Source organism: Schistocerca serialis, chromosome 5, assembly GCF_023864345.2.
Source record: "Schistocerca serialis cubense isolate TAMUIC-IGC-003099 chromosome 5, iqSchSeri2.2, whole genome shotgun sequence".
Lineage (NCBI taxonomy): Eukaryota > Metazoa > Arthropoda > Insecta > Orthoptera > Acrididae > Schistocerca > Schistocerca serialis.
Window position 1 is genome coordinate 628,982,455 of NC_064642.1, and position 16,327 is coordinate 628,998,781.

At 39.0% G+C, this 16,327-nt stretch overlaps 1 protein-coding gene across 2 annotated transcripts in view; it reads left to right on the forward strand.

Moving 5' to 3' along the window:
* LOC126481125 (cell division cycle protein 16 homolog) overlaps positions 1 to 16,327 on the forward strand; it is a 206,922-nt gene that overhangs the window by 173,335 nt on the left and 17,260 nt on the right. For both annotated transcript variants that reach the window (XM_050104663.1, XM_050104664.1), the window contains exon 11: positions 13,285 to 13,477. In XM_050104663.1, the coding sequence (XP_049960620.1) occupies positions 13,285 to 13,477 (193 nt within the window). The remainder of the gene's footprint in view (positions 1 to 13,284; positions 13,478 to 16,327) is intronic.

The following is a 16,327-nucleotide window of genomic DNA, read 5'->3' on the forward strand; positions in this document are numbered from 1 at the left end:
CTTCACCTGGCGCTTCATTAATTTTCATTTTCACTTCTTCAAGCAAAGAAATATTGTCATAGATAGGTCTCCCTGAGCCTTCTAATTGTGAAATTATTCTTGCCATAAATGTGTAGTAGGCCCTAATGTAAGATAAGTCCCGTTTTAAAGAAGAATCTTTGAGTAGCTCCATTGCTGCAGTTACGGATGCAGCATCCTCCGGTATATTTTCAACTACCTTCTGGACAGCTGAGAGATTAGTACTATAGTATTCTGCTGCTATCAGCCACGTGCCCCAGCGGGTGACAACAGGCTCTGGCGGCAATGGGACATCTGGTTGGTTGGTTGTTCTGGGGAAGGAGACCCGACAGCAAGATCATCAGTCTCATCGGATTAGGGAAGGATGGGGAAGGAAGTCGGCCATGCCCTTTGAAAGGAACCATCCCGGCATTTGCCTGGAGTGACTTAGGGAAATCACGGAAAACCTAAATCAGGATGGCCGGATGCGGGATTGAACCGTCGTCCTCCCGAATGCGAATCCAGTGTCTAACCACTGCACCACCTTGCTCGGTGGGGCATCTGGAAGCTGTTCTTTGAATGCCTGTATTCTTGATGGTGCCTTAACAAAAATTTTCTTCACCATAGATATTACTTTATTTACTTTAGGAAATTGTAGCCTTACTTGCTCTGCTATGCGGTTGATTAGTTTTCGCAAGCTGTTTTGAGTAAATCAAATGAGCCCTGGATGGAGCATCTGGATCTAGCTTGCCAATACTCAGGTTTGCAATGAAACGGCCAAGACTGTCAGTAGTTTCATCCACAGAAATCCATATACAAGATTCTCCAAAATCATGTCGGATTCTGTGCAACGCAGCATTGTAAGCTCAATCCACATAATTCTTACGTAAAGTTGACTCTGCAGGAATAGACAAATGGCAGTAATTCTCAAGAAAACCTCTGAAAATAGGGTTTTCTAGTTTCCGAAAGGGGATGTTTGCTGCCACAAGTGCATGTCACAAATCACTGCAGAACTTTTTTTTTTTTTTCGGAGGATTCACCAGATTTATTGGTTAAAAGAGTTTGCTTAAATTTTGACTTTCGTTCAACATTAGCTTTATGTGCGATTCCGTCTGCATGATGAGGTAAGTGAGATTTGTTAACACTCGAAACCTAATACGAGAGAAAAGGGAAATGCAGTTTAGAATCGCATATAAGGAGTATTTCGTATTACTAAAGGATAGCGATAAAAAAGTATCCTAAGTGACAGGAAAAGAAGAAGTCTAAGAAAAACATCAACTAACCTCCTTGTTGCATGCTTGACAGAAAATAATTTTCCCATCTGTTGTATAATGCGGAAAATCTTGCAGCCACTGCGTTATACAAGTAGACTTTGAACTAGCTGTTTCCGGCATGGCGTAGTATTCTCACACAGAAACTAGAATTTATTTTGCACTTAGAACGTCAGTAACACTTAACACGTTGGTCGCTACACAATGTACTGATTTGTTTTCGCTGGGAAAAAGTGAACGATGACCCCCCCCTTTTTTTTCCCCCCCTCCCCCCCCCCCCCTCTCTTTTACTGCGGTGCATGGGAGCGGTAGGGGAAGTACCGTACTCGTTGCTGGACATATGGCACCTGACAGATGGCCGCCCCTTCTGAACAAGCGAAAAGAATATAACGGTGCTTCAGATAAAAACATCTGACCGCCGTTGGATAAGCAGCTGAGCAGCAAGTCGTATACTCCTAGCTCACTCGTTTGTTACATAGTTTAATTCTTAATTTCTTTGCGTGTTTTTGGTACTTGCATTGTTTAATTCCTAAATTTCGGGCGTATTATAGTATTTGAGAGTTGTAGCATCGCGTTTTAGTACCTGAATAGTGTAAATTCGCGTAGTCGTTTGTCTACTGTGTTTGTTTTGAACGGCCAGTGTCGGTTGGTCACAGTCAGTGTGCTCCCTGCCGCCGTTGGATAAGCAGCTGAGCAGCAAGTCGTATACTCCTAGCTCACTCGTTTGTTACATAGTTTAATTCTTAATTTCTTTGCGTGTTTTTGGTACTTGCATTGTTTAATTCATAAATTTCGGGCGTATTATAGTATTTGAGAGTGTAGCATCGCGTCTTAGTACCTGAATAGTGTAATTTCGCTTAGTCTCCTTCCGCCGCCGAGCAGTGTCAGCAGTGCGCAAGTAGCAGCATTACTGCATTTACTAGGCAATCTTATATTTTAATAACCGTTTAAATTTTGTCGATTTGTTTGCGCTCTCTGTAGATTAGTTCAGAAGTTCTTTGTAAAACAGTTTTTAGCATGGATAGGGACTGCAACTGCTGTGTTCGGATGCAGGCTGAGTTGGCATCCCTTCGCTCCCAGCTTCAGGCAGTGTTGGCTTCGGTCACACAGCTTGAGGCTGTTGCCAATGGGCATCACTGTGGGGGTCCGGATGGGGGTTTGTCGGGGACGGCCAGCTCGTCCCACGCATCCTCTGATCGGACTACGACTGTGGTTGCCCAGGATACTGCCCGCATTGAGGCTGATCCCTCACCTGTGGTAGAGTGGGAGGTCGTTTCAAGGTGTGGCAGGGGGCGAAAGATATTCCGGAGGGCTGAACGGAAAACCTCTCCAGTTTGTCTGACGAACCGGTTTCAGGCTCTGTCTCAGGCTGATACTGATCTTCGGCCTGACATGGCTGCTTGTCCTGTTCCAGAGGTTGCCCCTCAGTCTGCAAGATCCGGGCAGTTGCAGAGGGTGGGCTTACTGGTAGTTGGGAGCTCCAACGTCAGGCGCGTAATGGGGCCCCTTAGGGAAATGGCAGCAAGAGAGGGGAAGAAAACCAATGTGCACTCCGTGTGCATACCGGGGGGAGTCATTCCAGATGTGGAAAGGGTCCTTCCGGATGCCATGAAGGGTACTGGGTGCACCCATCTGCAGGTGGTCGCTCATGTCGGCACCAATGATGTGTGTCGCTATGGATCGGAGGAAATCCTCTCTGGCTTCCGGCGGCTATCTGATTTGGTGAAGACTGCCAGTCTCGCTAGCGGGATGAAAGCAGAGCTCACCATCTGCAGCATCGTCGACAGGACTGACTGCGGACCTTTGGTACAGAGCCGAGTGGAGGGTCTGAATCAGAGGCTGAGACGGTTCTGCGACCGTGTGGGCTGCAGATTCCTCGACTTGCGCCATAGGGTGGTGGGGTTTCGGGTCCCGCTGGATAGGTCAGGAGTCCACTACACGCAACAAGCGGCTACACGGGTAGCAGGGGTTGTGTGGCGTGGGCTGGGCGGTTTTTTAGGTTAGATGGCCTTGGGCAAGTACAGAAAGGGCAACAGCCTCAACGGGTGCGGGGCAAAGTCAGGACATGTGGGGACCAAGCAGCAATCGGTATTGTAATTGTCAACTGTCGAAGCTGCGTTGGTAAAGTACCGGAACTTCAAGCGCTGATAGAAAGCACCGAAGCTGAAATCGTTATAGGTACAGAAAGTTGGCTTAAGCCAGAGATAAATTCTGCCGAAATTTTTACAAAGGTACAGACGGTGTTTAGAAAGGATAGATTGCATGCAACCGGTGGTGGAGTGTTCGTCGCTGTTAGTAGTAGTTTATCCTGTAGTGAAGTAGAAGTGGATAGTTCCTGTGAATTATTATGGGTGGAGGTTACACTAAACAACCGAACTAGGTTAATAATTGGCTCCTTTTACCGCCCTCCCGACTCAGCAGCATTAGTGGCAGAACAACTGAGAGAAAATTTGGAATACATTTCACATAAATTTTCTCAGCATGTTATAGTCTTAGGTGGAGATTTCAATTTACCAGATATAGACTGGGACACTCAGATGTTTAGGACGGGTGGTAGGGACAGAGCATCGAGTGACATTATACTGAGTGCACTATCCGAAAATTACCTCGAGCAATTAAACAGAGAACCGACTCGTGGAGATAACATCTTGGACCTACTGATAACAAACAGACCCGAACTTTTCGACTCTGTATGTACAGAACAGGGAATCGGTGATCATAAGGCCATTGCAGCATCCCTGAATATGGAAGTTAATAGGAATATAAAAAAAGGGAGGAAGGTTTATCTGTTTAGCAAGAGTAATAGAAGGCAGATTTCAGACTACCTAACAGATCAAAACGAAAATTTCTGTTCCGACACTGACAATGTTGAGTGTTTATGGAAAAAGTTCAAGGCAATCGTAAAATGCGTTTTAGACAGGTACGTGCCGAGTAAAACTGTGAGGGACGGGAAAAACCCACCGTGGTACAACAACAAAGTTAGGAAACTACTGCGAAAGCAAAGAGAGCTCCACTCCAAGTTTAAACGCAGCCAAAACCTCTCAGTCAAACAGAAGCTAAACGATGTCAAAGTTAGCGTAAGGAGGGCTATGCGTGAAGCGTTCATTGAATTCGAAAGTAAAATTCTATGTACCGACTTGACAGAAAATCCTAGGAAGTTCTGGTCTTACGTTAAATCAGTAAGTGGCTCGAAACAGCATATCCACACACTCCGGGATGATGATGGCATTGAAACAGAGGATGACACGCGTAAAGCTGAAATACTAAACACCTTTTTCCAAAGCTGTTTCACAGAGGAAGACCGCACTGCAGTTCCTTCTCTAAATCCTCGCACAAACGAAAAAATGGCTGACATCGAAATAAGTGTCCAAGGAATAGAAAAGCAACTGGAATCACTCAATAAAGGAAAGTCCACTGGACCTGACGGGATACCAATTCGATTCTACACAGAGTACGCGAAAGAACTTGCCCCCCTTCTAACAGCCGTGTACCGCAAGTCTCTAGAGGAACGGAGGGTTCCAAATGATTGGAAAAGAGCACAGATAGTCCCAGTCTTCAAGAAGGGTCGTCGAGCAGATGCGCAAAACTATAGACCTATATCTCTTATGTCGATCTCTTGTAGAATTTTAGAACATGTTTTTTGCTCGCGTATCATGTCATTTCTGGAAACCCAGAATCTACTATGTAGGAATCAACATGGATTCCGGAAACAGCGATCGTGTGAGACCCAACTCGCCTTATTTGTTCATGAGACCCAGAAAATATTAGATACAGGCTCCCAGGTAGATGCTATTTTTCTTGACTTCCGGAAGGCGTTCGATACAGTTCCGCACTGTCGCCTGATAAACAAAGTAAGAGCCTACGGAATATCAGACCAGCTGTGTGGCTGGATTGAAGAGTTTTTAGCAAACAGAACACAGCATGTTGTTATCAATGGAGAGACGTCTACAGACGTTAAAGTAACCTCTGGCGTGCCACAGGGGAGTGTTATGGGACCATTGCTTTTCACAATATATATAAATGACTTAGTAGATAGTGTCGGAAGTTCCATGCGGCTTTTCGCGGATGATGCTGTAGTATACAGAGAAGTTGCAGCATTAGAAAATTGTAGCGAAATGCAGGAAGATCTGCAGCGGATAGGCACTTGGTGCAGGGAGTGGCAACTGACCCTTAACATAGACAAATGTAATGTATTGCGAATACATAGAAAGAAGGATCCTTTATTGTATGATTATATGATAGCGGAACAAACACTGGTAGCAGTTACTTCTGTAAAATATCTGGGAGTATGCGTGCGGAACGATTTGAAGTGGAATGATCATATAAAATTAATTGTTGGTAAGGCGAGTACCAGGTTGAGATTCATTGGGAGAGTGCTTAGAAAATGTAGTCCATCAACAAAGGAGGTGGCTTACAAAACACTCGTTCGACCTATACTTGAGTATTGCTCATCAGTGTGGGATCCGTACCAGGTCGGTTTGACGGAAGAGATTGAGAAGATCCAAAGAAGAGCGGCGCGTTTCGTTACCGGGTTATTTGGTAACCGTGATAGCGTTACGGAGATGTTTAATAAACTCAAGTGGCAGACTCTGCAAGAGAGGCGCTCTGCATCGCGGTGTAACTTGCTCGCCAGGTTTCGAGAGGGTGCGTTTCTGGATGAGGTATCGAATATATTGCTTCCCCCTACTTATACCTCCCGAGGAGATCACGAATGTAAAATTAGAGAGATTAGAGCACGCACGGAGGCTTTCAGACAGTCGTTCTTCCCGCGAACCATACGCGACTGGAACAGGAAAGGGAGGTAATGACAGTGGCACGTAAAGTGCCCTCCGCCACACACCGTTGGGTGGCTTGCGGAGTATAAATGTAGATGTAGATGTAGATGTATTTTTCGAACCGGAAAATTCACGTATAATACTTTTCACGAAACAGAATAGTTTGATAGGACTGCCTGTAGACAGCAGCGAGAAAATGCGCGAAGGGCAGTAATTTAGCTATAGAGGGTGTCTACGATTAACATTGTGATTTTTTAATCCGTGCTCAACTTAAGGCCTATGAAACCTTGCTGCACGCTGGGCAGAAAATATTGTTTTCCATCTGTCGTATAGTGTGGAAAAACTTGGAGCCACTGTCTTATATGATGAAATAGGCACTTTTTAGGATATTAAAGCCGAAATAGGCAAAAATAGGCACTAACGTCAAAATAGGCTTTTTTAGGTCCTATAGAACTAACGCTGTTAAGTGTAAATAGTCATGAAACGCATAAGTACAAATTTTTATGCAAATAGGAACTCAGGAACAAAATAGGTTTTTACCTAAAATCCGCGGTCTAGTAATGACCAATTTATCTCACTCAGCCTACAACAGACCAAGTGTATGTTTTCTTCATTGAACTGTCTTTTCATGAACAACTCCTTCCATTTTCTTTATTTACTTTTTTGTAAATCAATGGGCAAAGCTTAGTGATTTGAGATATCTAGGTCTAAAGAGAATTTGGCACTGTCATTAAATGTTTAATATGTTAAAATATTGTCTATACACGTTGCAGGTTGCTCATTTGCTCTGGTGAAATGAGTGAAATTTAGTCTAAAGCTATATCCTTCAGTTAAGTCAACAAACTTAGTTGACAAGCTTGTTTCACCCGCTGTAACTGTGTTAAAATCAGTAGCAATTACTATTTTTTTCTTCTTTTCTTTTGTGAGTTTTTGTAACAGATACTGGACTTTCTCTAAAAATAATTTTGTCACATCACTACCTGGAATCCTATATATTGAGATAATAATAATATTATGTTGTTCTAGCTCTACACAGCAACTTTCAAATATGAGTTCTTCGTTAAGAAAATTAAAACTGTTTTTTTCTTTATATTCTAATGAGTTGTTAACCAGTATACAGGAACCCCCATAGGTTCTGTTTTTTCCTACAAAAACTGTTAAGTTAGTGTAAAGTTTTCTAATTTGTTTAAAACTGTGACTGAATCTTTCTTAAGCCAGTGTTCGGTTGCCAACTCTCAGTATAATATTCATAGTGTACTTCTTTGTACTGAAAATACTTTATTAATATTAGATTTACTGGCCCAAAGAATATCCCATAAGACAGGAAACATTAGCACTTTTGTTTGGAGGTCAAAAGTATCAGATATTTCTAAGTGTGGAGCTTGCTCAGCTTATACAAGATGGGCAGTGGGATGAGTTCTTGATGTTGAATTATTACAAAGAGATAATTTCAGAATTAACACAGTAATGGAATTGATGGCTTTGGAGGTTGTTCTATATAAATATAACGTGCCTGTTTTCGTGGGTGATAATGAAGGTGTAAATAGGCATTTGCTCCGTTGTATATAGGCTATAGGGGAGAGGCTGAAGGAAAAAAATGCACTGCCTCCTCCTTGCAGATCAAGCAACACACTCAAACCGAGATTGCATTCACAATGCAATATTGCTATGGCAGGCTGTATTGTTTCGTAGCTAAGGTTGACAATGAACAAAAACAAATCTGTACTGCCCCAAAATCATCTGACTTCTGCTGATTCTTCTGCACCCACAAAAGTGCCAAGATACAGTGTGCATTAATACTCTGCCTCAGGCCTTATTCACTAAGCTAGTTTCTATCCACATGAAAATTTCCAAAACTGGTTGTGTCTGGGGACAAGTTCTTCCTCTTTTTTATAATGGGAATGGCACAATAGTTCTAGTGATCAATTGTCAGTTCTTACCTGTGAGACAAGAGGAATTTGTGAATTGCTGTGGCAGGAAGAACAGGTCAGTATAGGGTTGTAAATACAAAATCAAATAGGGGTAATGCAAGAGTAGGACTAATAATGAATAAGAAAATAGGAATGCGGGTAAGCTACAGTGAACAGCATAGTGAACACATTATTGTAGCCAAGACAAACATGAAACCAACACCCACCACAGTAGTACATATTTATGTACCAGCTAGCTCCTCAGATGATGAAGATACTGAAAGAGTGTATGATGATATAAAGGAAATTATTCATATTATTAAGGGAGGAAAAAATTTGTGATGAATGACTGGAATTCAGTAGTGGGAAGAGGTAGAGAAGGAAAAATGGAAAGAGAAAACTAACTACTGAAAAGGGATGGAAGAGAAAACTGCCTCGTAGTGTTTGCACAGAACATGATTAAATTATGTTAAAACTTTGTTTAAGAATCACGAAAGAAGTTTGTATACATGGAATAGAACTGGGCAACGTTGGGAGGTCTCAACTTTATTATATAATGATGAGACAGAGACTTTGAAAACAGATTTTAAATTGCAAAGTATTTCTTGAGGCAAGTGTGGACTCGGAGCAAAATTTATTGATTATGAACTGAAGAAATTTGAAAAAAGGTAGGAAGTTATGGCTATGAGACCTGGATGAATTGAAGGAACCAGAGGTTGTTGAGAGTTTCAAAGAAAGAATTAGGCAATATTGGACTGAAACAGTGGAAAGGAATACAATAGAATGCAAATGGGTAGATTTGAGAGATGAAATAGAGAACATAGTAGAGGATCACTAATGTAAAACAACAAAACCTAGTAGAAATCCGAGGATAACAAAGGAGATAGTGTAATTAATTGATGATTAGAGAAAATATAAAAATGCAGAAAATGAAGCAGACAAAAGGGAATGCACTTGTCTTAAGATTGAGGTTGATAGAAAGTGTAAAATAGCTAAGCAGGCATGGCTAGAGAACAAATGCGAGGTTGTCGAAGCAAGCATAACTCCAGGAGAGATAGATGCTGCTTGTAGGAATTAGAAGGACCTTTGGAGAAAAGAGAACCAAAAAGCAAAGCAAAGCCTTTTACTCTATTTGTGTGTGTGTGTGTGTGTGTGTGTGTGTGTGTGTGTGTGCGTGTGTTGTAGGGTCAGTGCATAGCTGTCTCACCTGTTGACTGCTTTCTTGACCTTAGATCTGCTACTCATTCAGATAAGTATTCAGTTGGGGCTTATGAGGCTAAGTGTGACCAGATCCAGTTCTCTCCGCAAGGACAAATCATTGTCAGTACCAGGACTCAAACACGAGAGCCAGGCATGACAAGATTGTTCCACATGGTGTGCAAGATATATTATACTTGCAAAATAACCGCCCCCCCCAAGTTATCCATATAAAAATGGAAAAACTGGTAGAAGCCAACTCCTGAGAAATTTGAAGCCATTTTGACTATTTTTCGATCATGACTGTCTCAAGAAATATGTAAAGGTTTTTAACTACCATTACCAGTCACAAAATTTGTTAACTAATGTATTATTTATTTATTGTGCAACATTTTTTGAGTGAAAACCTCATCATCAGGCTATATGGCATTACAAAAACAATTTCACAATAAGATCATACAAATGTTAAATAGTCTTTTCAAGAATGCTGTGGTTATCTTGTGGAAGAAGAGAAAACCTAGTAAGAGGCAATGTCACTTTGTAGAGCTGGACTGATATTTGTGTGAAAATGTTTTGAAACACTCACTCACTTTGTTCTTATGGCATGGTAGCCTCGTTGTGATGAGCTGAGGGGTTTCCATTTCTGTGGCTCTCTTGGCTTTCTTGATCACTGTTCGCAAATTTTCACAAACGTATCAGTAACTTGGAAACTAGATTAGATTAGTTTTTTGTTCCATAGATCTGTGCTGAGGAGATCCTCGTGGACGTGGAACATGTCTTTTTATTTTTTAAAAAAGCTGAAATAACAATACTAATAGTATGAATATATACATCATTTGTTTCTATTAAAAAATTCGTCAATGGAGTGGGAGGAGTTGGCCACTAGCAAGTCTTTCAGGCTCCTTTTAAACTGATTTTTATTTGTAACTAAATTTTTTGTGTTTGGTGGCAAATTATTGAAGATAAGTGTTCCTTCATAGTGGACCTCTTTTTGAACTAAAGTAAGTGCTTTTAAATCCTTGTGCAGATCATTTTTGTTCCTGGTATTGTATGTATGAACTGAGCTGTTTGTCGGAAAAAGAGATATATTATTTAAGACAAATTTCATTAAAGGGTAAATATACTGAGAGGCAGTAGTTAGTATACCCAGTGCTTTGAAGAGGTTTCTGCAGCACGTCTGTGAATTTACTCCACAAATAATATGTATTACATGCTTTTGGACTCTGAAAACTTTTGTTTGACTTGAAGAGTTACCCCAAAATATTATACCATATGACATTATGGAATGAAAGTAGGCAAAGTATGCAAGCTTTTTCATTTTTATGTCGCCTATGTCTGCTAACACTCGAATTGCAAATACAGATTTGTTACGGCGTTTCTGCAGTTCTGTGGTGTGCTCCTCCCAACTGAATTTATTATCAAGTTGTAATCCCGGGGATTTAAGACTGTCAACCTCTTCTATCTGCTCTTCTTCATACTTTATGCATATGCTGGGTGGAAACCTCTCACAGGTTCTGAATTGCATATAGTGAGTCTTTTCGAAGTTTAATGTCAGTGAGTTGGCTTTAAACCATTTATTAATATCCATGAAAATATCATTAGCAGATCTTTATAGAACTACACTCAACCTACTATTTATTGCAATACTTGTGTCATCTGCAAACAAAATGAACTCTGCTTCTGGCAGTCTAACTGATGAGATATCATTAATGTACACAAGAAAAAGCAATGGCCCTAAGATGGATCCTTGTGGGGCACCACATGTAATTTCTTCCCATTCTGATGATGACTGATGACTTAATTCACTTGTCCCTTGCACTGACACCCTTTGTTTCCTGTTAGTGAGGTATGACTTGAACCATTTTGCAGCACTGCCCGTGACACCATAGAATTCTAATTTATTTAAAAGGATGTTGTGGTTCACACAATCAAATGTCTTTGACAAATCACAGAAAATACCTGCTGCTTGTAATTTGTTATTTAATTAAGTAAGTACATTTTCACTGTAGGTGTGAAACTGTGTTCTTGATAATATGTTATTTGTGGTTGCTAAGCTGCCTGTACATTACTTTTTCTAAAATTTTTGAGAATGCTGGCAAAAGTGAAATTGCTCTGGAGTTTGATGGTATCTCTTTATCCCCTTTCTTGAGTAGAGGCTTAACATTTGCATATTTTAGACAGTCAGGAAATGTCCCAGTTATAACTGACTGGTTACACAAGTAACTTAGAATTGTACTAAGCTCACAAGAACATGCCTTAATTAACTTTGTTGATATTTCATCATAACCACTAGAATGCTTTGTTTTTAAAGATTTTGTTATGGAAGTTATTTCTTTTGGTGAAGTGAGTGACATATTCATGTACCTGAAGCTATTTGTAAAGGCTAGTTTCAGATATTCAACGGCATTATTTACTGATCTTGACAATCCCATTCTATCAGTAATGGATATAAAGTACTTGTTAAATAGATTTGCCACACTATGCCCATCGGTTACTAATGTGTCATCTATCCTTAATGCTATTTGCTCCTGTTCCTTTCTGGTTCTACCAGTCTCCTCTTTCACTATATCCCATATTGTTTTTATTTTGTTCGCAGACATTGCTACCTTCTTCTTGTAGTGCATTTGTTTAGATGTCTGAATTACTTTTTTTAATATATTACACTATTCCTTGTATTTAGCTAAATCATCAGCATTGGAGCTATTCTTGGTCGACAGATACATTTTCCTTTTTGTCTTGCATGAAATCTTTATTCCTTGTGTAATCCATGGTTTTATTATAGACTTCTGTTTAATTTGAGTAACTTAGAGGAAAACAGTTTTCAAACATGGTACTGACATTGTTCATGAATGTGTTATATTTTTCATTCATGTCATGAGCACTATAAACATCTTTCCAGTTCATATCCTCGAACAGTTTTCTAAAACACCCAATTTTTGGTTTGATTGACTACTCTCCTGTACTCAGATTTAGCAATCTTGATAATCTGCTTAGAATTTAAATCTAAAACAAGGAGCTGCATGTCATGATCCGATAGTCCATTTATTACAGGTTTCATGATATGATTTTGTTCCTTTGATTTGTCTATAAAAATGTTATCAATGGCTGTCCTTGAGGATTTAGTGATCCTAGTTGGAAAGTTTACAGTGTGAGTTAGATTGAAAGACACCATTACTAACTGCAGTAAATGTTTACTGGAAGATTGCATTAGAAAATCTGTATTAAAGTCACCAGTAATCAAAATTTCTTTGTTTCTTCCTGTTAAATAACCCAAAAGAGCTTGTAGATGATTTATGAATAGATTATAATTTCCTGCAGGTGCTCGGTAGATAGTTACTATTATATAGGATCTGTTATGGAACTCTACTTCTGTTGCACATGCTTCTAGATGCTGATCGAAACAGAATTTATTAATGTCAGTGTTCTTGAATTTATGACAGTTTTTAATAAATGTGGCAACTCCTCCTCCATTCATATCTACTCTGCAGAAGTAGAGTAACTTTTAGAGAAAAACGGTTTTCAAACATGATACTGACATTGTTCATGAATGTAGTGCAGTGGACAAGATGGCTGTCAAAATACAACTGGTTTCGATTTGACTATCAGTCTGTTGATCTATGTCAGATGTTTACATGTCTTCTGCACGTCAGCCTACATCTGTAAAATGATAACAAGACGTGCATATGTATCGTACCTTAGGAGATAGGTCAAAGAAGGGCAAATCTATGTCATTAGGATTTAAAGAAAGCTTTTGAAAATGTAATCTGGCCTACGATCTTTGAAATATTGAAGGTAGTAGGGGTAAAATGCATGGAGAGAAGGTTATTTAGAAGTTGTACAGAAGTTGTACAGAAACCAGACTGTAGTAATAGCATGTCATTGTGGAAACTCTGTAAATAGCTAAATGACTTAGTTAATAAATAACATTACCAATGACTGTATTTGAGTTTGAGTTAATTTAATTTAGAAATGGATTAATGTTCAGTTTATCTTTTCTTTTGACCATTTTAATAAACACTACAGTAATGGCCAATATTTAGTATTAAAATTTAAGGTAGTTCTAGTTCTGATGACACTTGAGTAATCAAAGCAGATATAATTTTGACCATGTACTTATCACTGTTTTGAATGTAGGCGTTGTTACTTTCACCAATGAATGCATCAACATATGCTGCCATGGCTTTTGTGAATGCCCTGCTTGGAAACACATCAGACGCAGTAGATCTATTTCATAAAGCATTGGGCATACGCAGAGATCACACATTTAGTACAACTATGTTGGGATATTTACTGGAACAGTTAATGGTAGAGACACCACCCTTCTCAAGTAAGTAATTTCTGTTCTGAATCGATGAAACAGTTTGATGTGTTTTGTCTTGAGCTTTGGAATTTCCTTGATTAACACAATTCTAAGTGCCTGTAGTTGTTATTACTAACATATGAAATGCTATGATTTGATTCTATTGTACATTTGCACATAATTTCTCTCTAACCACATGAGTTGAGGTAACATTTTATTTTTTTGCACGTACGCTTCGTGGTTTGTTGATCTGAGATTTTTAAAGTGAATTATTTGTCATTTATTACATGTTATTTTATTACAATTTTGAAAACAAGGCTCATATGTGTTTGTCATTTGGGACACATGATTCTTCATAGGTAATGAATTCCTGGCTACAACTAAAGTAAAGCAGCCCTCAAGCTAAAGATAGGTTTGAACACCACTATGCTTTACTAGGCATGGACTTATGGAAGAAGTACACCCTTTCCTTCCACTGATCTCTGAATTGACTTACCCTTTCAGTTATAGGGGGACCTACAGTTCAGAATTAATTCCGAACAGTAGTTTAACTTGGCATTTTTCCTGTTAACAAATCACTGTTGAAGGTGAAGAAATTGACAACTTACAAAAATCATAGATCAAGTTGGGAATCTTAACACACATTGTGGCCTTCTTCTTTGTCTTATTATATTATTGTTGATTATTATTACTGTTATTATTATATGCACATAAACCCATTAGGATTTTGCCAAATACTTAGAAGATGGGCATTTGCCAGGGTGGTTGTAATGCAACCAGACTTAAAAAAAAAGTGTAGAACAGCCAACCATATTTAATTATGAAAATCTAATGAACATACAAATTTTGCATGACTATCCTTCAACAAATTAAAAAGAGTCTTCATTTTTATTGAAGGCAACTATTTACTGTCATAAGAATTTATTTTATTAATATTGTGCTTCGACTTTTCTAAGAAACACTGTTAAATATCATTTACATTTCCAGAAAAAAAATTAACTTAATGTAGTATCATAATGAAAACAAAATACAATTTATTCCTTTGTAGAAGCATGCAAAAATTTATAGATCTTCACTAATTTAATGGCTCTTTTCTCTCCCAAATTATTTTTTATTTTGACCAGGCACACCTCTAGGTGAAGAAGATCCTCTCAATGGATGCAGTGCCAAGTGAGAAATGAGGCTTTTCACAAATGTAATAAATCATGTTTGTTAGTTTCCATTTTTTGCTGCTTTCTGCTCCATTGTCTTCCACCGTTAGATGGAACTGTGTTATTGTAGCATCAGAAAACATGGTGGCAGGAAGATAATCAGAATCAGCAGTCCTAAATGATGTAACACTGCAGTCCATTCTGGATTCATCTCTATGAGCCAGTTTTCTGCAGTTTCTTCTTGGACTTAACATGTTAGCAAAATATTGAAAGAATTCTAGTGCCTTTCACTATCTTTTTTTTTTTTTATTGCATTCATATAGGGTACCAGATCAAGAACTGTTTAAGCTGTCTGCTTGAAAAAGATCCAGGACTCTTAAAAACCTCTCATCCCAGGCATTTGCCTTCCCCGTACTCCTTTTATTCTCTTGTGGGGCTTTCTTTCCCTCTTCATACAATGTTTTCTCAATCTTCTTCATTGAATTTTCCTCTTAATCAACTTGCCATTTGTTAATTTTTGACCTGAAGGTTTCATGGTTTTGGACATCTTCAGGAATGCATGCTAATTTCAGATCAATTTTGATGTTGCCAATCCATTTCAATGTGTCTGTTTTGTCTTTACTCATGTTATCAGAAGTTTACTATTTATTTTGTAAGTCTGTCATGCTTCGTTCGTTTAGTGTGCCCTTAGAATCTTAACCTATGGATATTTGTGTGTTGTTTGATTTCCTGGCTGCTTGTGAATTGGTATTGTTCACTACAAGGTTTTGGCTTAGAATTTTTCTTATATTTTTGCGTTCTCTATTCTCAGTGTTTTCAATGTATGCTTTCCTGTACAGAATTATTGTTCCTGATCCAAAAAGGCATTCTGGTTTAATTACTGTATTGCAGCATATTAGTTTTGTGTGCTTGGAGATATGTTTCTAGTCGTAGTTAATTTGGGTAAGTCAGTATGCAGTTTCCAACTTTCGCCATCTAATTCCACTTGCTTATGTTTCAATCCATTTTCCTGAATGATTTCACTGAACTATTTAAATTGTAGAATTTTTTTAATTTTGCCGTATTTCGTCTCCATGAACTTTGGTGCTTGTTTGTTCTAGGTCATGTACCGCACCTGTGTGAAGGATATCTGGAGACCAACTTTTCCTGCAGTTTATTTCCAGAGTTCAATCTTATTTTGGGCTGACGAAATGTCACAATTTAATATTGCTACGTCATCTGGAAATGCTAGCCAATCCACAGATAACTTTCCTCTGCCTAAAGTGATTACTTGACCAGTTTTGAGTACTTTTTTCTGTTAGTGCCTTCTTGTATTGTTTCATCAAGAACACAATTGAAAAGCAATGGAGGCAGCCCATCTCCTTGTTGCACTCCCATTTTGATTTCAAAATGATCTGAGGGTTCCATGATAAATTTAACCTTTGACTTTGTATCTGTCCATTGTATTTTATGATTGCAAGCTTTCTCGGACCTAGACCTTGTTATTTTGGTATTTGGAAGAATAATTCACAGTCAACTGAGTCATAGGCTTTTATGAAGGCAACAAATGTGCAGACCAAATTTTTGTCACAAATTCTCTGCTGTCTTAGGATTAGCTTTAGGTTCAAGATTTGCTCTGGGCGTGAGTGGCCTGGTCTCAATACTGCCTGGTGCTCTCAGATTTTTGTTTCATATTGTTTCTGTGCTCTGTCAAGAAGGCACTGGGATAGAATTTTGTATGCAATTG